The sequence below is a fragment of the Barbus barbus genome, assembly GCF_936440315.1.
Source record: "Barbus barbus genome assembly, chromosome: 17".
Taxonomy (NCBI): Eukaryota; Metazoa; Chordata; class Actinopteri; order Cypriniformes; family Cyprinidae; genus Barbus; species Barbus barbus.
In genome coordinates, this window is record NC_136745.1 from 12,861,949 (window position 1) to 12,883,194 (window position 21,246).

General features: G+C 37.7%; 1 protein-coding gene across 1 annotated transcript in view; it reads right to left on the bottom strand.

Annotated features, from left to right (window-relative positions):
* LOC306883529 (disintegrin and metalloproteinase domain-containing protein 19-like) overlaps positions 1-21,246 on the bottom strand; it is a 46,949-nt gene that overhangs the window by 14,971 nt on the left and 10,732 nt on the right. Inside the window, exons 4-12 of the mRNA XM_079438843.1 lie at positions 13,241-13,319; positions 10,730-10,806; positions 8,540-8,744; positions 7,785-7,850; positions 1,810-1,881; positions 1,552-1,718; positions 571-655; positions 349-488; positions 52-229 (exon numbers count right to left, since the gene is read on the bottom strand). Of these exons, the coding sequence (XP_079294969.1) occupies positions 52-229; positions 349-488; positions 571-655; positions 1,552-1,718; positions 1,810-1,881; positions 7,785-7,850; positions 8,540-8,744; positions 10,730-10,806; positions 13,241-13,319 (1,069 nt within the window). The remainder of the gene's footprint in view (positions 1-51; positions 230-348; positions 489-570; positions 656-1,551; positions 1,719-1,809; positions 1,882-7,784; positions 7,851-8,539; positions 8,745-10,729; positions 10,807-13,240; positions 13,320-21,246) is intronic.

The window sequence follows — 21,246 nt, forward strand, 5'->3', positions numbered from 1 at the left end:
AACAACGTGGGACAAAACTAGACAGAGGAAGCAATGAAACTCTCTCCTGACCTCCACTTCCCCACAATCACACTCTTCTCCTTCCTCCAAGTATCCGTTTCCACAGCGCTGACCACCGTGCATAACCCTGGTGTTGGGAGGGTTGAACAAGCACTTCCCCCCGCCAGAGCTCAGGTGGCGCTTCAGCTCTTTCTGATTGCAGGGGTTGAAAACGCGAGGGAATGGATCCCTGAAGAACATTGACTTTTATGTCAAGTTGATTTAAAAGTGACAGTTCACCAAAAATTGAAATTCTGTCATCATTAATGTTATGCAGGTTTGAAATGATATAGCATCTTTGGTTCTCACCCTGTGGCAGCAGCCATAATACAGCCTCCATCCTGGGGCTGAGCAAGACAGCAGCCTGGACTATCGTGGCTCATACCAAAGTTATGCCCCATCTCATGAGCCATAGTGGCAGCGACTCCCACAGCATTGTCAGAGTGGTCCTATAGAGAGAGAGGCAGGAGAAAAACAAAAACTGAGCACACATGGCTATAAAAACTGGAATAATGCTGTAGGTGAATTTACCGAATTGACTCCACCGGACTGGTATTCAGAACACATGGCTTTAAGGGGAGCCAGACCAATGATGGTGCCCTGAAAAGAAACACCCCTACAAACACAACAAAAACAACTGATGAAATACCAATAAAGCCATGGAGGAACCAAATCAAAACTATGCACTGACTAGCTAAACATTTAAAGGGATAGTTCACCCAAAAATGAAATTTGTATCATTTACTCTCGCACATTTCCTTTCAAACCAACGTGGAACAGAAAGGGAGAGGAAGCACTATTGAATATCTGTTTCTCACACAACTTTATAAAATCGCTTCAGGAGATTTGGATTATAGAGCATTATGGACTATTTTTATGTCCTTTTTGCAGCTTCTTTGCAGCGTGCTTTCTGCAACAGGGAACCTTGACAAAAACATGTATTTTAACACCCGGAATAAAACAGTTACTCGCACTTGTGTGGTGCGACATTACTGTTGGATCCAAGCATTGTCTTTTAGTTTCAATATTTCTTAAAATCCCATGTCGAATTGTACCTTGTTTGCAAATGAATCCAATTAATAATAATAATTATAATGAATAAAATTAAGTGAACGAAGGACCAAATAATGTTTATCCTTTGGGTTCTGCAGAGACCTGCGTTTGCATCTCTCATAAACACTACATGCGTGTATTGGTGGGTGGGGCTAAACAGGCAGTGATGTAGAAGCAGGCGTTGATCATCTTCTGCGGAGTCTGTGTTTAGCCACACTATTACATCATAGAGTTGCACAAGCTGGCTTCAATATAAGCTGTTTTAGACTAACGAGAAAGTTTTGAGTTCTAAAACTTACCGGATGTTTTCATTGTACAATGACCTCTTATGTCAAAACATCAAGGGAATTATTATTTTTTTTAGTTTATGACCCCTTTAAAACTATAAACAAGATCATTATCAGTAATCATTATCTGATCATATGTTAATGAGGTGGGAGGAGCTACAGCTAGACTGACGTTACTAGCTGAGCGTTGTCATTGGGCAGCTGTGGCAGCTGTTTCCTCCTCCAGGTCAGAAACGCACCCAGGGTGCTGTATGGGTTGTTGGTCACAGTGATCTTGTCTTGATCGTTCCAGATCTCCAACCGAATCAGAGCCACACGGATGTTCAGTGATTTGTAATACTGAGAACATCAAATCACATAATATATTAGAGTCCAGAAGCAGGTAAATGATAAAAAGTGTGTTTAATAGTACACTTCACAGCAATCTCACCTTATCCACAAAGTTAGCTGCTTCAAGCAGCTTTGTTTTGGTCCTTTCAAGGTCCTGACCGTGCTTCACGAACTGAAAAAGAGACACTATTAGGCTGCATCTTTGACCTTAGATGGCTGGAATTAATTTTGTGTCACATGTTTCTCAACTGGTGGGTCGCGGAGTGTACGGTCAAAGAAAAGACATCAACGACAAAAAGCGTAATTCTATATGTTTTTCTGATGCCAGACTTTTATTTTAAAAGACGTGCATGAAAGCTGTTAACACATTCTGTCAGATGCAGTTTAAAGTAAAGAGTGCTTGAGAAAAACACGCTGTCCCGATTCAGTATCTGCGGTCAGATGAGATGTTGACAGGTTTAATGTGTGTCATTAAACGTCAACTACTGTTGTTTTCTCAGCCGATCAGGTCGTGGTTGGTTGCTGGTGTCGCTGGTGGTTTCCAAACTCTTGATTCCTCCATGCCCTTTGTTTTTGCTAGAGCTCTAACTGACTTCCTCTTTTCTTTTAGCATCCAAATTGCTTGCTTTTGTCTCAAAGTCAGCTCCCTCGTCTTCATCCTGGTTTGTGTGTGTCATCATCGAATGCAAGATTCAGAATGTAGAAGTTATGGATATAACTGATACGACACATTCCCTGCTTTTAATATCTAAATAATTAATGCAACAGGACACAGCTGATCACTTAGGAAGACCTGTGAGGCAACTGTTCCTATACTTATGCTCACATCAGATAGGGGGATGAAACTCTAAAAGTGCTGATCTTCTTAGCTGGTAAAACATCTATGTGTTGAATCGCCCAATAATGCAATGTGACATTCTGTAGTTTTGTCTCATATTCAGCTTTTAATCATATTTGTAAATGTCTTGACTCCACAGCCAACAGAGCAATTTTGTCTTTACTGTTCCAATACTTTTGGAGGGCACTGTATATATACAGGTGCATCTCAATAAATTATAATGTTGTGAAAAAGTAAATTTTTTCTTGTAAGTTATTTCAAAAAGTGAAAATTTCATATATTTTAGATTCATTGCATGTAAAGTAAAACATTTCAAAAGTTTTTTGTTTTAATTTTGATGATTAGAGCTTACAGCTCATGAAAGTCAAAAATCAGTACCTCAAAACATTAGAGTATTTACATTTCAGTTTCAATTAATGACCATCCCTGGGTATCTCTTGTTCTTTGAAACCACAATAATGGAGAAGACTGCTGACTTGGCAATGATCCAGAAGACGAACATTGACGCCCTCCACGAAGAGGTTAAGTCACAGAAGGTCATTACTGAAAGGTGTGGCTGTTTACAGAGTGCTGTATCAAAGCATATTAAATGCAAAGTTGACTGGAAGGAAGAATTTGGGTAGGAAAAGGTGCACAAGCAACAGGGATGACTGCAAGCTTGAGAATAATGTCAAGCAAAGTTGATTCAAACACTTGTGAGAGCTTCACAAGGAGTGAACTGAAGCTGGAGTCAGTGCATCAAGAGTCACCACGCTCAGACGTCTTCAGGAAAAGGTCTACCAAGCCACTTCTAAACCAGAGACAACGTCAGAAGCATCTTACCTGGGCTGTGGAGAAAAAGAACTGGACTGTTGCTCAGTAGTCCAAAGTCCTCTTTTCAGATGAAAGTAAATTTTGCATTTCATTTGGAAATCAAGGTCCCAGAGTCTGGAGGAAGAATGGAGAAGCACAGAATCCATGTTGTTTGAAGTCCAGTGTGAAGTTTCCACAGTCAGTGATGATTTGGGCTGCCATGTCATCTGCTGGTGTTGGTCCACTGTGTTTTCTGAAGTCCACAGTTTACACAAACTGATCACCTCCATGCCGAATTGAGGCAGTAATTAAAGCAAAAGGAGCCCCTACCAAGTATTGAGTACATATACACTAAATGAACATACTTTCCAGAAGGCCAACAATTCACAAAACATTTTTTTTTTATTGGTCTTATGAAGAATTCTAATTTGTTGAGATAGTGAATTGGTGGTTTTTTGTTAAATGTGAGCCTAAATCATCACAATTAAAAGAACCAAAGACTTAAACTACTTCAGTCTGTGTACATTGAATTTATCTAATACACGAGTTTCACAATTTGAGTTGAATTACTGAAATAAATGAACTTTTCCATGACATTCTAATTTATTGAGATGCACCTGTATATATATATATATATATATATATAAAGTGGGTCGCGGCTTGATGACCGTGGGAAAACGCGGGACCCAAGGCCAAACCAGTTGAGAACCACTGACATACATAGGTGTTGATGATGAGGTAATTCTATCATGACTCATGACAGGAAACAAGTCTTCACAAACTGAAAAAGAGACACTATTAGGCTGCATCTTTGACCTTAGATGGCTGGAATTAATTTTGTGTCACATGTTTCTCAACTGGTGGGTCGCGGAGTGTACGGTCAAAGAAAAGACATCAACGACAAAAAACGTAATTCTAAATGTTTTTCTGATGCCAGACTTTTATTTTAAAAGACGTGCATGAAAGCTGTTAACACATTCTGTCAGATGCAGTTTAAAGTAAAGAGTGCTTGAGAAAAACATGCTGTCCCAATTCAGTATCTGCGGTCAGATGAGATGTTGACAGGTTTAATGTGTGTCATTAAACCTCAACTAGTTTTCTCAGCCGATCAGGTCGTTGTTGGTTGCTGGTGTCGCTGGTGGTTTCCAAACTCTTGATTCCTCCATGCCCTTTGTTTTGCTAGAGCTCTAACTGACTTCCTCTTTTCTTTTAGCATCCAAATTGCTTGCTTTTATCTCAAAGTCAGCTCCCTCGTCTTCATCCTGGTGTGTGTGTCATCATCGAATGCAAGATTCAGAATGCAGACGTTATGGATATAACTGATAAGACACATTCCCTGCTTTTAATATCTAAAGATTTAATGCAACAGGACACAGCTGATCACTTAGGAAGACCTGTGAGGCAACTGTTCCAATACTTATGCTCACATCAGTTAGGGGGATGAAACTCTAAAAGTGCTGATCTTCTTAGCTGGGAAAAGGTGCACAAACACAACATGACTGCAAGCTTGAGAATACTGTCAAGCAAAGCTGATTCAAACACTTGGGAGAGCTTCACAAGGAGTGAACTGAAGCTGGAGTCAGTGCATCAAGAGTCACCACGCTCAGACGTCTTCAGGAAAAGGGCTACCAAGCCACATCTGAACCAGAGACAACGTCAGAAGCATCTTACCTGGGCTGTGGAGAAAAAGAACTGGACTGTTGCTCAGTGGTCCAAAGTCCTCTTTTCAGATGAAAGTAAATTTTGCATTTCATTTGGAAATCAAGGTCCCAGAGTCAGGAGGAAGAATGGAGAGGCACAGAATCCATGTTGCTTGAAGTCCAGTGTGAAGTTTCCACAGTCAGTGATGATTTGGGCTGCCATGTCATCTGCTGGTGTTGGTCCACTGTGTTTTCTGAAGTCCACAGTTTACACAAACTGATCACCTCCATGCCAAATTGAGGCAGTAATTAAAGCAAAAGGAGCCCCTACCAAGTATTGAGTACATATACAGTAAATGAACATACTTTCCAGAAGGCCAACAATTCACTAATTTTTTTTTTTTTATTGGTCTTATGAAGTATTCTAATTTGTTGAGATAGTGAATTGGTGGGTTTTTGTTAAATGTGAGCCTAAATCATCACAATTAAAAGAACCAAAGACTTAAACTACTTCAGTCTGTGTACATTGAATTTATTTAATACACAAGTTTCACAATTTGAGTTGAATTACTGAAATAAATGAACTTTTCCATGACATTCTAATTTATCGAGATGCACCTGTATATATATATATATATATATATATATATATATATACAGAGCTGGGTAGATTACTTACAAATTGTAATCCGTTACTGATTCCAGATTACATGACAAAAATTGTAGTCAGTAACGTAATCTGTTACATTACACATTTTAGGTAATATAATCAGATTACTTTTAGATTACTTTTAGATTACTTTTTAACTCGTTTATCACATTGATTTAAATAGCATTATCTTGTACCATAATGATGTAAAAAATGCAAAGAGTAAGAAAACTTGTTCCATTCATTGTAATTTCAAGTGCATTAAACATTATATTACAGTTTCCCAAACTAGGGTTCGTAAAGGAACTGCCGGTGGGTTGTGAGTTTAATGAAAAGCTGACAATTAATTAAATCATAAAAAAATAAAATTAAAATAAATCATTTTAAAACAAACCTGCATGCCATGTGATCATTAATCAACATCAAAGAAACTGTGAACATGCAAATGTGATACTTAATTATTGAAATATTTATTTTAAAATCTCAGGGGTACTTAAAGCAAATATATTTGGTGAATAAGGTTTAGATGACAAAAAGTTTTGGAATGCCTGCATTACATGTATCTAAAAATTACGTGAATATGTGCATTTTAATTAGTTATAATTAATAATACATGGTTAAAAAACCTACAGAGTAATAATTCAAATAAAAATGAATGTGTTCATCAGTAGTTGATGCAATGTTGAAACCCTTCTTAAACCTGAAATGATTTTTGTAAATCCAGTGCTCAAATGCTGTCGCCGCCCGACTAATGACTGATCTTTGTGTGAATGTCCGCAAGACTGGACTATTTATACATATATAATAAGTATATATTCGGTAGACTATTTTAGAAAGGAAAATTTAAAAGATGAAAAAGAGAAATTAGGGGGAATCAATGATTTATGAATAATTTATTGCTATTGTGTGAATAATATGTAATCATGTAATCCATAAAAAAGTAACTGTAGTCTGATTACGAGTATTTTAAAATGTAATTTACTCTGATTACAAGTACTTAATTTTTGGAATCTGATTACGTAATCCAGATTACATGTAATCAGTTACTACCCAACTCTGTATATATATATATAAAGTGGGTCACGGCTTGATGACCGTGGGAAAACGTGGGACCCAAGGCCAAACCAGTTGAGAACCACTGACATAGGTGTTGATGATGAGGTAATTCTATCATGAGTCATGACAGCAAACAAGTCTTATCTGCAGAGGTACAGAGGAGTGAGTCATGAAACAGACAAGATCTGAAGCTCCAGAGCTGTCAGGTAACTGTCATTATTATTTACCAGAAAGTTTTATCCAAAGCAACTAGCTGGTTTATAATTGTGATGATTTAAGTGATAAATATGACCTACAAAAAATGCTGATAAAACAAAGAACAAACTGTCTGAATCATTTTAACCTGAAGCAGTTTGAAACTGATTAAACATCTCAAACGTGGTGTTTATATATATATATATTTTTTTTTATCTGTTGAGCAGAGTCTATTGGCCATCTATTTGAGTTAATCAACACTGATGTGAATAAGACAAGAGTCTCTCTCATCTCCCAAAGCTCCCCAAGAAACCCCTGCTTTTCAGTAGATACCTGAAGTTAAAGGTTCAATTGGTGATTGTCTTCAGAAACATTTTTTGTTATGCTGGTTGAAAGTCTCTTCACATACCGATAGCAATCATTAAGTTAAGTTGCCTAAATGTATTTATCTGTATTTATATATTCTGTGGAAAGTGTAGGAACAAGAAATATTCGTCCAATCAAAACGCTCGTTCCAAGCATTTGTATTGACTTTCCTGCCTGCCTCTCAACATACAGTATATATTAGCATACCTCTGCGCACCCTGTTCACGCAGACAGGATACGTCATCAGCACGTTCATGTACGCTGTGTAGACAGAGCGAGAATGGCAGGCAAACATCAACAACCTGATCTTCCTTCCTGGTATTGTAGTACTGTACTATAAGTTTTTTTCACCGGTTAATGACATATGATGTATTGTAGTAATGTTGTCTCTGGTCATCTGGTCTGTGTGCGTATATGAGTTCAGGAGGCGTGGCTTTGGACGGCGATTTGCAGGGAGGGTGGGATGTTCTCTTTCAGTGCTATCAGGCTAAAGTTAGCATTTTCCAAGATGTCCTACTGAACCTTTTAAGAGATTTTACCTCTGCATGGTCGGCCACCACCATCAGCTCCACGTATTTCATGCTGCTGCTGACATCCCTTCTTCCCTGCAGGAAGAGATAGAAAAGATAGGGATGAGCATAGGATAATTTGATATACTACAGAAGAAGTGCTGAGTCACTACCTCAAAGTCTGAGTTTATGAATTTAAATACTGTGAGACATGACTAATTGGGACTGGGGGACATCCTGTGTCTTCGGACAGGGACAGACACTCTATTCATGTAAGCCAACGCAAGAACAATGTGTCCTTGGTTTAGTACCACTTTAGTCAGCTCTTCACATTTATTTAAATAACAAGTTTATTATCTGGTACTTTCCATGAATAGTATACAAAATAGGACCTGAACTTTTCAAAAATTAACACTTTTTTTCTTCTTCTTTTAACAAAACAAATTTTAATCAGGAAATGTCGACTTAATGTCATTTTTAGGAGGTTAAACTAAATCTTATATTTTATATTCATTTGCTATAATGTTTGTCAAAACTGTTGACAAAATACAAAAAAAGTACAGTTCCTATAACCTAAACCTAGCAATAAACATTAAACAAATATAGGCAAAAAAAATAAATACCTGGCCAAAATATATTTTAAATATATGCTAATGTAAACAGCACATCTTAGAGAAATAGATATATATATAGTGGCATGCGACAATTTGGGAAACCCTTGCAGAATCTGTGAAAATGTGAATAATTTGAACAAAATAAGAGCGATCACGCAAAATAGATCACACCCTATTGGTCTGCTGAGGCTTTGCCATGACATCAATCAGCTCTTGAAGGCTTTCCGAGTGATTCCCGTCTCCGTGGTAGTGTCCGCAGGTGCCCACTGGCAGTTTCAGACTCTGAGCGTTGAAAACGGCATGTCCCTGAGAGTGTGTTTGGTTAGCTAGAGGTTCGATCATGTAGCTCACGCTGTTATTGACTGTTATCATGCCCCTGGGGATTGAGAAGACAACATGTCAAACACAAGGATGTTTAAACATTGAGATTAAATGACAATTGGGACAATCGGAGTTATGGACAATTAAACAGGCTGACAGGATGGAAACCACTCATCTGGGTTTTGCACGGGAAGCAGAGTAGCTTCACCACACAATGATCTTTATCCCGGATGGGAGGGTGAAGAAAGAAGGGAATAAAACTGAATTGATAGCCAACTTGTGTTAATGCTGAACTGTGTTATATAAGCAAAAACAGATTTCCTTGCTTCCTGGATATCCCAGTTTTCTCCAAACACAAGCATTGTTACACACACAATCCTTCACAGATGTGCAGTGATGGCCAACTATCAATAAAAATGCTTCCACTGCAGAAATGCAAAACAATAAGAGCCATACAAAGAAGCCAAAATTCAAATAAAACAAAACAAAATTAAATGCTAATTGTCTATAAATGTTAATACTTTCTGTAGGAAAGAGCATTTTGCAAAGTTGCAGAATACTCAATGACATTAACAGGATTCTCAAATGTCAATCTGTTGACACATCCATGCTACATAAAACATAGACAAACATGCTTTTGTTGTTCTCATTTAGTGGAATCGTACACCGCAGCTGTGATGGTCATCTGGAAGGGTGTGTATACACTATAAAATGCTCTAGTTTTCCCCTTCTCTAGTCAAACCTCACTCACTCAAGCTGTGCTGGCTTAAATATTCATCAATCTGTTTGGATCAGTCAATGCATGTCTGTTCTTCTCCTGTTTAAGTCTCTGAAGGCGTCAAAGCGCTCAACAGGAGTCTATAGTCCATCTACCCTCAGCCCACTCAGAAACCAAGAAACCCGGCCATGCTACTGCAGTGAACTCACTTCTGGGCTAATAAACTAGAACATTTGCACAATGAAAAGATGTCCTCATGATGCAAAGTCATGGCACTAATGCTGAAGATTTTAGAGTCTGGCTGCTTAGGAAATAGAATTAAAATGGTTTGTGAAAGTCCCAATTACTAAACAGGAGACAGTTCTGCATGATAATGCAAAATAACATTATAAAATATAAATCTGACAAACAAAAGAAAAGAAAAATAAAGGGGAAAGGCAAGTGGTGTGTGGCCGGTGACCCATACTCGGAATTTGTGCTCTGCATTTAACCCAACCAAGTGTACACACATGTAAGAATCTATAATCTGCCTCGACCCAACTTCCACTCCACAATATATTTGATCATGCTCATTTCCCAAAATGGCTTAATTATTACAGAGAATAAGAAAGTCAACAGCTGTTTGTAGACCATTTGGGATGATCACATCCTGAGCAAAAGGTGACCAATTGTAAAATGGGAGCAGGTGTGGGACACTGAGATCCACCTCAGACAAAGGGGTGTCAGAACTTAATTAACATACAGACTACAGCTGTTACAACATGACCAACTTAATTTACATGAAGGGTAGTAAACTGGAAATGTATAAAAGGTTTGAACTTATGATGTTCTGGGTTCATTCTGACTCCGTTGAACCCAAGGTACTACATGTACTTTGTCACTGCTATGCTGCAATAAACTTCTTCATCAAGATCTTCAAAGTCCTCTTCACTTTTTCTTACACACAGTAGTGAACATACAACCGGAGCAATGTGTAAATGCAGCAAATAAAAATAACATATAAAATGAAGAAGAAATAAATGTAGTGTGTTTTTAGGATATTGTTTTCTTCTGAAAGGTATCATGTATAAATCAGAAAACGAAGCTATAGCTCAAAGTAGGCTATGAGTTAGGATTTTTCCCAGTTCAATTTCGATTGTGTAATTTCTGAACCACTAGAGGCACTTAATTTTAAAAAGTAAAAAAAAGAGACTTGATTGCACTCCTGTTGTCACTGTAAATAATTAGTTTGAGCTATATAACATGTAATACAATTTATTTTATTTTTTTATTTTTTTTACACAATATGCATGTATGGCATGCAGATCTGCTGTGGTTCTTACCTGAGTCCAGCACAGGTGCTGATGACCAAACTTGACCCCTGGATCCCTTTGACTGACCCATGATAATAACAGTGATCCTGGAACCAAAACAACACTATATACATCATATACATTAAGTACAGTATATATATATATATATATATATATATATATTCAGTGCCGTGAAAAGGTTTTTGCCCCCTTCCTGTTTTTGCATTTTAATTTTTTGCATATTTGTCACACTTAAAAGATTCAGTTCATCAAACTAATTTTAATATTACACAAAGATAATGCACGTAAATACAAAATGCAGTTTTTAAATGATGATTTCATTTATTAAGGGAAAAAAGCTGTCCAAATACCTGGCCCTACGTGAAACATTAATTGCCCTCTACTGTTAAATCATGAAAGAACTGTGATTAAACATATTATTTTAGAAAGCTGAGTTAAATTTCACTAGCCAAACCCAAGCCTGATTACTGCCAGACCTGTTGAATCAAGAACTCACTTAAATAGAACCTGTCTGTCAAAATGAAGCATGCTTAAAGAGCAACACATTATGGCGCAATCTAAAGAACTTCAAGAACAGATGAGAAACAAAATAGTTGACATGTATCAGTATCAGTCTGGAAAGGGTTATAAAGCCATTTCTAAAGCCACATTCACACCAAGAACAATAACTATAAAGATAACTATAAAGATAACGATATTAGCATCCACACCAGCAAAATATATCGTCTGCCGCTTTAAATTCTCGAGCTTGTTATAGCAGGATGGATTCTGATTGGCTGTCAATGTTTGTATCGTTCATCAGCTGGAAAAAATCGTTCTGAAAATGATTCCAACGATATCGTTTCTCTGTGCCTTTATCGTTATAGTTGTGGTGTGGACTCTGCTGTTCTTTAATATTGAGAACGATTTTTAGAACTACATCTCTACGTTACCTTTATAGTTATTGTCCTTGGTGTGAACGGGGCTTTAGGCTTTCGGACTCCAGCAAAATATAGTCAGAGCCATTATCCACAAATGGAGAAAACTTGGAATAGTGGTGAACCTTCCCAGGAGTGGCCGGCCTACCAAAATTACTCCAAGAGCGCAATGATGACTCATCCAGTAGGTCATAAAACAACCCAGAACAACATCTAAAGAACTGCAGGGCTCACTTGCCTCAATTAAGGTCAGTGTTCATGATTCAACAATAAGAAAGAGACTGGGCAAAAACGGCATCCACAAGAGAGTTCCAAGGCAAAAGCCACTGCTGACCAAAAAGAGCACAAAGGCTCGTCTCACATTTGCCAAAAAATATCTTGATTATCCCCAAGACGTTTGAGCAAATATTCTGTGGACTGATGAGACAAAACTTTTTGGAAGGTGTGTGTCCTGTTACATCTGACATAAAACCAACACAGCATTTCATAAGAAAACATCATACCAACAGTCAAACATGGTGGTGGTAGTGTGATGGTCTGGGGCTGCTTTGCAGCTTCAGGACCTGGATGACTTGCCATAATTGATGGAACCATGAATTCTGCACTCTATCAGAAAATCCTGAAGGAGAATGTCCGGTCATCAGTTTGGGACTTCAAGCTCAAGCGCACTTGGGTTATGCAGCAGGACAATGATCGCTGGTGCTCTGCATTTAACCCATCCAAGTGTACACACAGTAGTGAACATACACCTGGAGCAGTGGGCAGCCATTGCTGCGGCGCCCGGGGAGCAGTTGGGGGTTCGGTGCCTTGCTCAAGAGTCTCACCTCAGTCGTGGTATTGAGGGTGGCGAGAGTGTTGGTTATTCACTCCCACACCTACAATCCCTGAGGTACAATACCTGAGACTCGAACCCATGACCTTCGGGTTACAAGTCCAACTCTCTATCCATTAGGCCACGACTGTATAACATACTTTGGTTAAACTTTCTCAGTGGTAGTGTAAAAACTTCTTTACCCTGCCAAAATCAGCTCTGTTTTCATCAAGCCATCTTTTAGTCCATGTTGCTTTAAATGCTAATGAGCTCTGCTCGCCCTGCCCCTCTAGTCCTTGGAGTGTCGAGTACTACTGTTTACTTTAGCTGCGAAACTGGCTGACTAGCACGTTATTAGGAAAGGTGATTTGCAAAGATTCATAAAAAACATTATACTCACTTCTTCTGTAGATGAAGCTGGATCACAAACATAGAAAAAAAAAGGAAGGGGGCAAAAACTTTTTCACACGACTAAATATATAAATCACTAAATATATATATGTATAATATAATATATAATATATATATATCCTTAAAGAAATGTGATCATGCGTAATAGATGTCATATTGCTTTATCTAATCTGGAATTACTTCCACAATACATATATCACACATACTGAATCATTTTAAACACTGATAAAGGCAAAGCAAAACAAATGACTTGTTTCTGTAGTGATTTAGAGCCTATTACTTTACTGTGACAACACAGTTTATCATAAGATTAACATGACAATGTGTGCTTTTCATGTGTAATTTAGAAGTGAAAGATTGAGGAATGGCTCCTGCACTCACCCTGTTAGAAGGCCTGGAAAACTGACGGTCTCCAGTTGGATTGTACCATATTTCCTGATATTCAGAGGAGAATAGCTCCCTTGGAGAAGAATATATAAAAAAATACAAAATCATTCAGTTATACATTTAATCAGCTCACAGCTGGTATATAACCAGACAACTTCCATCACATCCATAAAGGAATAACATAAACACTTCAAACTTGTTTCCATTCTGTCTCTGGAGTCACACACAAATCAGGATTTGATCCATATCAGATGTAGATTATTCAAAGAGAAGAAATTGAGAGGACTTGCTGGTTTTATTTAAAAGGATTTCTACACAGAAAATGGCTGACAGTGTGAGCTCTCTTTCCTTTAATGTCCTTGAGCTCATTAAAGATTAATCTAAAGTGGCTGAATGCTTTGAGAATCAGAGATACTCTGTCTGAGAACAGTCTGTTTATTGTGCTTATACACTCTTCTTTCTCCTCAAAGCTTGAAACAAGACCACTAAGTGATAAACTGGCCCTAAATATTTAATTTCTCCTAACAGGACTAACAAACAATTTTCACAATGACTGGAAATAACTCTCAGATCTTGTCTTATCTCTACTTTGATTTTCTTGTTCTGTACCCCCACCTTAAATAAAAATTCACACCAGCAACAGATATGTCTCCTTTAACATAAAACTGGATATTATTTAGCAATATTATTAATATTATTAAAGTCACTTTATTAATATTGTCACAACCCATACATATTTATAAAAACTGCACACATTACACAACTATTTTATTTGGAAATATTCAAGAGAATAATGGCGATTAATTCTTTAATGTGTTTTTTTTTTGGTTTATTGGTTTAACAAGGCAAAATTAAATATTTTCCTTCTCAGGAAAGTAAAAATAGTAAATGGTTAGTGTAAATATCTAATGGTAATCAACATGTATTTACAACAAAGACAACCAGTTTATATGCCACATTGTTTGTACCACCTTGTTTTAACCTTTATTTAAAAAAAAATTAAAAGAAATAAAATCATGCATTATGTACACCAACAAAATAGGAACTGAAACAGACTACCACTAAAAGTATATTTGATGTGACAATTTGACTTGCTAATGAGTCTGTCTAAACCTAACCACACATTGTGGTCTCATTCTGTCGCTCACTCTCTCACACACAAACATATACATCTCAAGCGTTTGTCCCTCTTTGTTTAAATTAGTTGGTCCAACAACACTTGCTGGACACAGTCCAGACCTACTGGGCCACAACCTCCATCACCCCCACGCAGGAACACCCACCAGGCAGCACAAGCCTGCACTGGCCCTGCAGGACCCTGGATCTCTGCCAGGGAGAAAAAGTGTCATGGACGCGAGTGCAAAGAGGCCCTTAGAGACATACCGGTCATACACCCTTCTGATATACACTGGGTCTTTAAAATAATGCTACAAGTAGAAATACGATCACACAGGGTCCTTCAAGGTCACATAATCATATGTCACAGCATCAACTTATTATTAATAGTTTAATGCTAATATGAAGGCAATTCTGGATAGAAGTCAGTAGTAATTTGAACATTGTATTTCAGGTTTTCACAGTTACATGAGTTTTTGTTAGGTGTTTTTTCTTACACTGGTCATGCATATATGTACACTATAAATACTAATTCATAGTTTCTACCTGAATAATAAAAACAATAGTTATAATCAAATAATAGTTTTTGAAGAACTTGACCCATATGTTTTCTAAACTTCACATTGAAATAATGGTTACATATATATTTCTAAATTAGTAATTTTGTGTATTAGTATATATTTACTTAGACTCGGACATAAAATACATTTTATTATGATAAATATTTTTTTAAAACCATTAAATTTGTCTCTCAAGTTTACCCTAATATATTGGTCCTTTAACATCTTAAGCATATGCCCTAAATCACATGACTTTCTAGGTATGACAAGGCAACAAAGATGAGACAAAAGTTGACATTTTTGGAAGGTGTGTGTCCTGTGTAAAATCTGATGTAAAACTAACACAGCATTTCATAAAAAGACCATCATACCAACAGTCAAACATGGTGGTGGTAGTGTGATGGTCTGGGGCTGCTTTACCAGTTATCGCAAACGCTTGATTGCAGTTGTTGCTGCCAAGGGTGGCACAACCAGTTATTAGCTTTAGGGGCAATTACTTTTCCACGTAGTGCCAGGCAGGTTTGGACAGATTTTTTCATTTAAAGGGATCACTCCAAGTAAGTATTAGCCATAAACCTTCCTCTCTTTTCCTCATTTTAAATCATTGACATGGCCACACTGACTGTTGTATCAATATATACAGAACATTAAAATATTTAATATTTTTTTAAATACATTTTTTATATATCTTTTAAATTATTCCTGAATGTTAATCTTCTGAAAGCATATTTTCCCTTCCTAGCCATTAGCTTTCATTAGTTTAAAATAGTATGTTATCCTAGTCTTAGCTTTTTTTTTTCAGAAAGCCTTCTCAGTCTAAAATCCACCAAAAAAATGGCACACACACCTCCCTTAACTTCAGAAGACATTGGTTTAACAACTAGGATCATATATATTACCATTGTGTTCACTTTGTGTGGTTTTTGAAGCCTCAACTTCCTGTACACTTGCATTATATAAACGGATTATTTTTCTACAAATCTTTGTTTGTGTTTATCTGAAAAAAGAAAGCCATATCCGGGACAGGTAAGTAAATGATAAGATAAGTTTCATTTTTGGATGGAGTATGAGAGAACCCAATTTTAATACTAATATACTAAATGATTGATATTTACTAAATAAATGCCTCTCCTGTTTGATTTTAACATATACAAGTATTGCATACGTAGTATATGCAAAATACATGCAAGCATGAGCTCCTTAGGCTTGAGAGCAAAGCAGCCAGAATTCCACCAATTCAGCAATAAGAATCAGACACTTATGCATGAACATTTTTCACCCTGTAATCAAATGTGTTAGCACTGACATTAAGCATAGGGACTTAAGAGGGTGACATGTAATGAACAGTCTTCATTTTTAAAAGAAAAGTATGCACTGACCACCTTTATAACAGACAACAACAAACTGGAGACTGAAGACAACATCTACTGGAGGCCCAGTCAGTTTTTGACGGATAAATAAAGGCATATAATTTACTATGTCAGAGTTTTTCATTTGACAGCGGACACCAACAAGGTCATTCTGCTTCCAAATACAGTCCAAGAGTGTGGAAAAGCACTCAGGACAAAATATGGGGTAGCAGGCCAAAAGGGTTCTTGAGTGCATCTAATACCCTCTCAAACAATATATTGAGCTCAGCCATAAACAGCCCCTGGGCCAACAAGACGACTCATAAATTAACAATAAACTGACTCTGGCTGAGCATATAGTCCCTTAGGCTCTGGAAAAACAGAGTGAGTGAGAAAGAGACAGGAGGAATTTTACTGACAGAAAGAAGGATGTTGTGCCTACCAGGTGGGCGATTAACAGAAATTTTAAGTGGCGCCTTGGCAGTTGTTTTAGCTACGTGATAACAAACACTTACAATAGACACCTATAAAACAAACGCTTGCAAAAATAGACCCTGCAGAGAGTTTGAGCGTGGTCCAAACTAACTAGACTAACTGTGAAAGAAGCCATTGAATAACTGTTTTCTTAACTCGCCAATGGTCGTGACCGCCCGTTAATATTTCTTACTGGCAATTAAATTGTATTTCCCATCTTTATTACAATTTTTTGTCTCTATTACACAGGGGTTTATTTAGCATATTGTCTTTTTGTTGTGAACTCTTTATTTTTTATAAAGTAAACAAAAGAATACATTCTATATTGTTAGTAATATTTAAAGATGAACACTTAGTGGACTTAAACCAACTTGGGGTTACTTGATTATCCATATTGTATTCATATTCCATCAATTTAAGAAAAAAAAAAAACATGTCAAAAATATATCAGGCTTTTAAGCAACGTTAATTTAACATCTCTTAAACAATATTATATTGCATTGCATTATGTTTTGCCCGCACAATAAACACTACACAGCATCGATCATAAAACTAAGCATTTAAATATTATCTTAAGACATATTACTGGGTGATATAGAGCGACAACTGATATTTATAAGAAGTGATCTGTTGTTGTAAAGATCTCACTGATATACAATCAGAAATTCATCTTAATTTTCGGCCTCATAAATATCAGAAACTGCACTAACTGGAATGTTTTTGATCATTTTAGGCCTCTGAATAAAATTGAGGTGTTTTTTTCCCTCAGAGTATGAGCTCCATATTCTCCTATATCACACTAAGTGAGCCAAAACAGCCTGATGTATCAAATATACTCAACAAAAAATATACAGTACATGTTATTAATATTTTCTAGATTTTGTCTAAAGGTTCAATAAACTGTTCGATTTGAGAATAATAAAGGCCCTCAGAAAAGTATATTGTTCTGAAAAATCCCTGTGGTAAACCCTTGGTCAAAATTGAACAGGATTACATTCAAATTAGCTTTTTGTCAAATTCCTTAGCTCATGTTTGCTGCAAATAAAATTTACATTTAAAATGTTAATAAATAATCTTTCTTTCTCCCTCCCTCTGTATAATATAGAAAACGAATATTCATATATTACAGCACAAAGATGCAAAATGTATAGGAATGATTTTCGACCCACGGAGCACTAAAAGGGTTGGCACGGGGCCCGACAGATGCAGTGATGAAGAGCTGTGTGTTTGAGACACGGCCGTCTGGCAGCAACTGAAACAAAGAGTTCATTTCAGTATAGACGAGCTCTGTCTCAAGAGTCAGTGGGCCACATTTTCTCCTCATATCAAATGACATCATTCTAAAAGGGGGGCGAGGGAGGAGGGAGAGAGAAAGATGAAATAGGGACATCACAAACAGACAGAGAATGAGAGGAGAGGAGACGGGCTGAAGGGGAGGATGATGTAATTGAGGGCATTGTCTTGGCTATCGTTGTGATGGAGGGGCTTTTATTGCCCTTTGCAAGAGTGTATGCAAGGCTAAAAGCCTGTCTGAGCGCTTTGCCCTCTAACTGACAGCCAGTCAGCCTCCCAGAGGGGTCATCTGAAAGCCAAACAAGCCAATGCATGTTTAAGAAAATAAACAAAAGCAACAGAATGCAGAAAGCACACATTAAACTCAACATAAAATCAAGATTGAACACATACTCTCTTAACAAGTATTATATTTCATACACAAATTTCTGAGGCCCCTAAACTATCAATATGATCAAAACTTTCTGTCATCTGATTAATAGTTTTAATAATAGTTTAAATAACTATTTTAATAAGTAAAAGGCCTTTTACTAAAATTCTAAAAATGTCCCCCTTCACTGTAAAAAAAAAAAGAGGAAATTTCTCAACTTTTTGTTGTATAAACTTAAAACAAGAAGTTGAGAAAACTCAAAAATCTGCTGAAGCTGGTTGCCTTCAACTTTTAAGTTTGCTCAACTTTTCTTTTTCTTTTTTTTACAGTGTTTTAGGTCATAGTTGTCAGTCCTCTGTTGAGTGTGTCTTGTGCTTCCACATGTGCCCTGTGTTTCTATGCCCATATTTGGTTTGTTTCCTGTCCTTGTTATATCATTAGTAGTTTATTCGTTTCCAGGTGTGAGTTAATTAGCCTAGTATTTAATTCCTGTCTGTGTAGTGCCATTCCGTCTGGTCTACTCGTTACTCCCCGGTGTTTGATGTCAATGTCTGCCCTGCCCTGCCCTGCCCTGCCCTGCCCTGCCCTGCCCTGCCCTGCCCTCATCAGTAAAGTATGTTATTTGAGTTTACCTCCTCGTATCCGTGTTCCTTGTTCCTTCCTGCTGTGTGCACTGTGACAATAGTACACATGTAATTTTTTTGGTGTGAAATCCATACCGATTTTTATAAAGTTAACAGAATAACTTTTATTTTGTAAGTTATATTTCAAGATGAACATTTACTGGACTGAAGCAACTCAGGTTTACTTGATTATCCATACATCATTTAGAAAAAAATCAAGTTCAAATGTTAAAATCTGATAGTTAATCAACATTAAATGTGTGTCATCAGGATCATCATTTTATTGCATTTCATTATGTTTTATAAAAAGCCTGATGTATCAAAAATGACACTCAACAAAAAACACATATGCAAACAATTTTCTTTATAATATTTTGCATCAAAAAGTTCAACAAAATGTCCCATTTCAGAAAAATCGATTTTCCTGACTGTAAAAAAGGCCAAGATTAGGTACATATTTATTTGTCTTAGTTTCCTTTAAGGCAAGCTGAAGTTGACGCATCAGTCTCAGCACCCGTTCAGCGAGCCAATCAGCGCTCCGAACAAGATGCGCAGGTCAGCTCCCCCGCCCATTAAGCAGAGTTAGACTGATCGGGAAAGCATACTGAGGCAAGCTGTACTGTAGCGATCGTAGCACTTTATCTTGCTAAAGTTGTGTGCGTGCCTAGAAAGTAAGTAGCCGCCTGTTGATGCATTGTTCTTTAAATGTTTATGCGCATTTACCCTGCTAAGTTAGTGTATGTGACTGACGAGTCCGAAGTAGCTTGTAAAGATGTTTGTGTATACGTCTACGTACTAGTTAAATCACATATATCAGTGTTATGTTCAGAAGACATAATCTATGTATCCTCTATCCATCATATGGTTTGTTTGATATATATATATATATATATATATATATATATATATATATATATATATATATATATATCTATATCGCTCATTTTTAAGAGTTAAAGTACGCGCTAGACGCATGCGCACTAATGCGCTAGACAGAGCGGCTCCATCTCTGTCCTTCGTGCTGAGAGGTGTCAGATTTCTACTGTTCAGTATTAGTAATTTCTCTCAGCACTTTCTCATCTATAATGGCACATTTGTTCTCCTATTTTCACTGTATTAATCATTGTGTTTAACATATTCATTGTGGAAATTACTGTTATTATATCTTACTCATATTCTTTTATTGTTATTTGTATTCTTATATTTTTATTTGTAGGAAACCACACACACATGCAGATCTTGTGGTGACAATAAATGGGTTAATCCCGCATAAGTCTTTAACCGGACGCTTCGTTTGTGGGTCTGTTACCAACCGGCAAATTCACTTTAAAGGAGAAGAGCTACCAGTAGCCACTCATTTTTACATGGTCCTTCGAGCCGGATGGCCCAGACTTACTACGGAGAGATGTCACAGCATGAAGAGGATGAGCCGGTCGTGCGTGTCAGGAGGAAGACAGCCCTCCCTGCACGATATGAAGAGTATGACCTCAGTGGTTTCACTCTCCCAAAGCTGTACCCCGAACCCATGTCATCACATCTTCAATTTCATCCTACAGTGCCTTCCAGCCCAGAGCCAGAGGAGAGTGCAGCTGGCATCACTCATTCACCACCACTACTCAAAGAGCCTGACAGTCTTCAGCGGTGGTCCGACGTTGAGTCATGTGACTCTGAGTCAATCATCCTCAAGCGTGAGAATAGGAATCTACGCCTTGCTCAAGACAGTCTGTTACACACCCTGCAGGCGATGCAACAAGAAAGGGACATGTTTCAACAGGCTACAGACCAGTATTCACAAGAACTTCTTCAGCTCAAACGACAAATGCAGCAGCTACAGATCCAAATGGAGCAGCGACAGCCTGCAGCACAGTCTTCACCTCTCGTCGCCCTCACGCGACCTGTACCTGCACCACGCAGTTTGCCTAGAACACGACAGGGGGATAGGAGCTTCACATCAGTGTCAGCCCCACGACCCAGGTCTCTTGAGTCAGATCAGCCTGAGCACAGTTCCGAGGCTCCAGCAGCAGCCCCCAGAGCAAAGCTGCACTCCCCCCATCACACATCACATACCGAAAATGTCAAGTGGGATGCATCAAGGGAGGAAAGAACCTATTACTCCAGAGCTGAGACACCTGACAGGCCGAGTCGTACATCATATGAGCCAGAATCAGCAGTCCCTCCATCCTTCGAGTCTGCCCGACGCTCTCACCTGCCATGC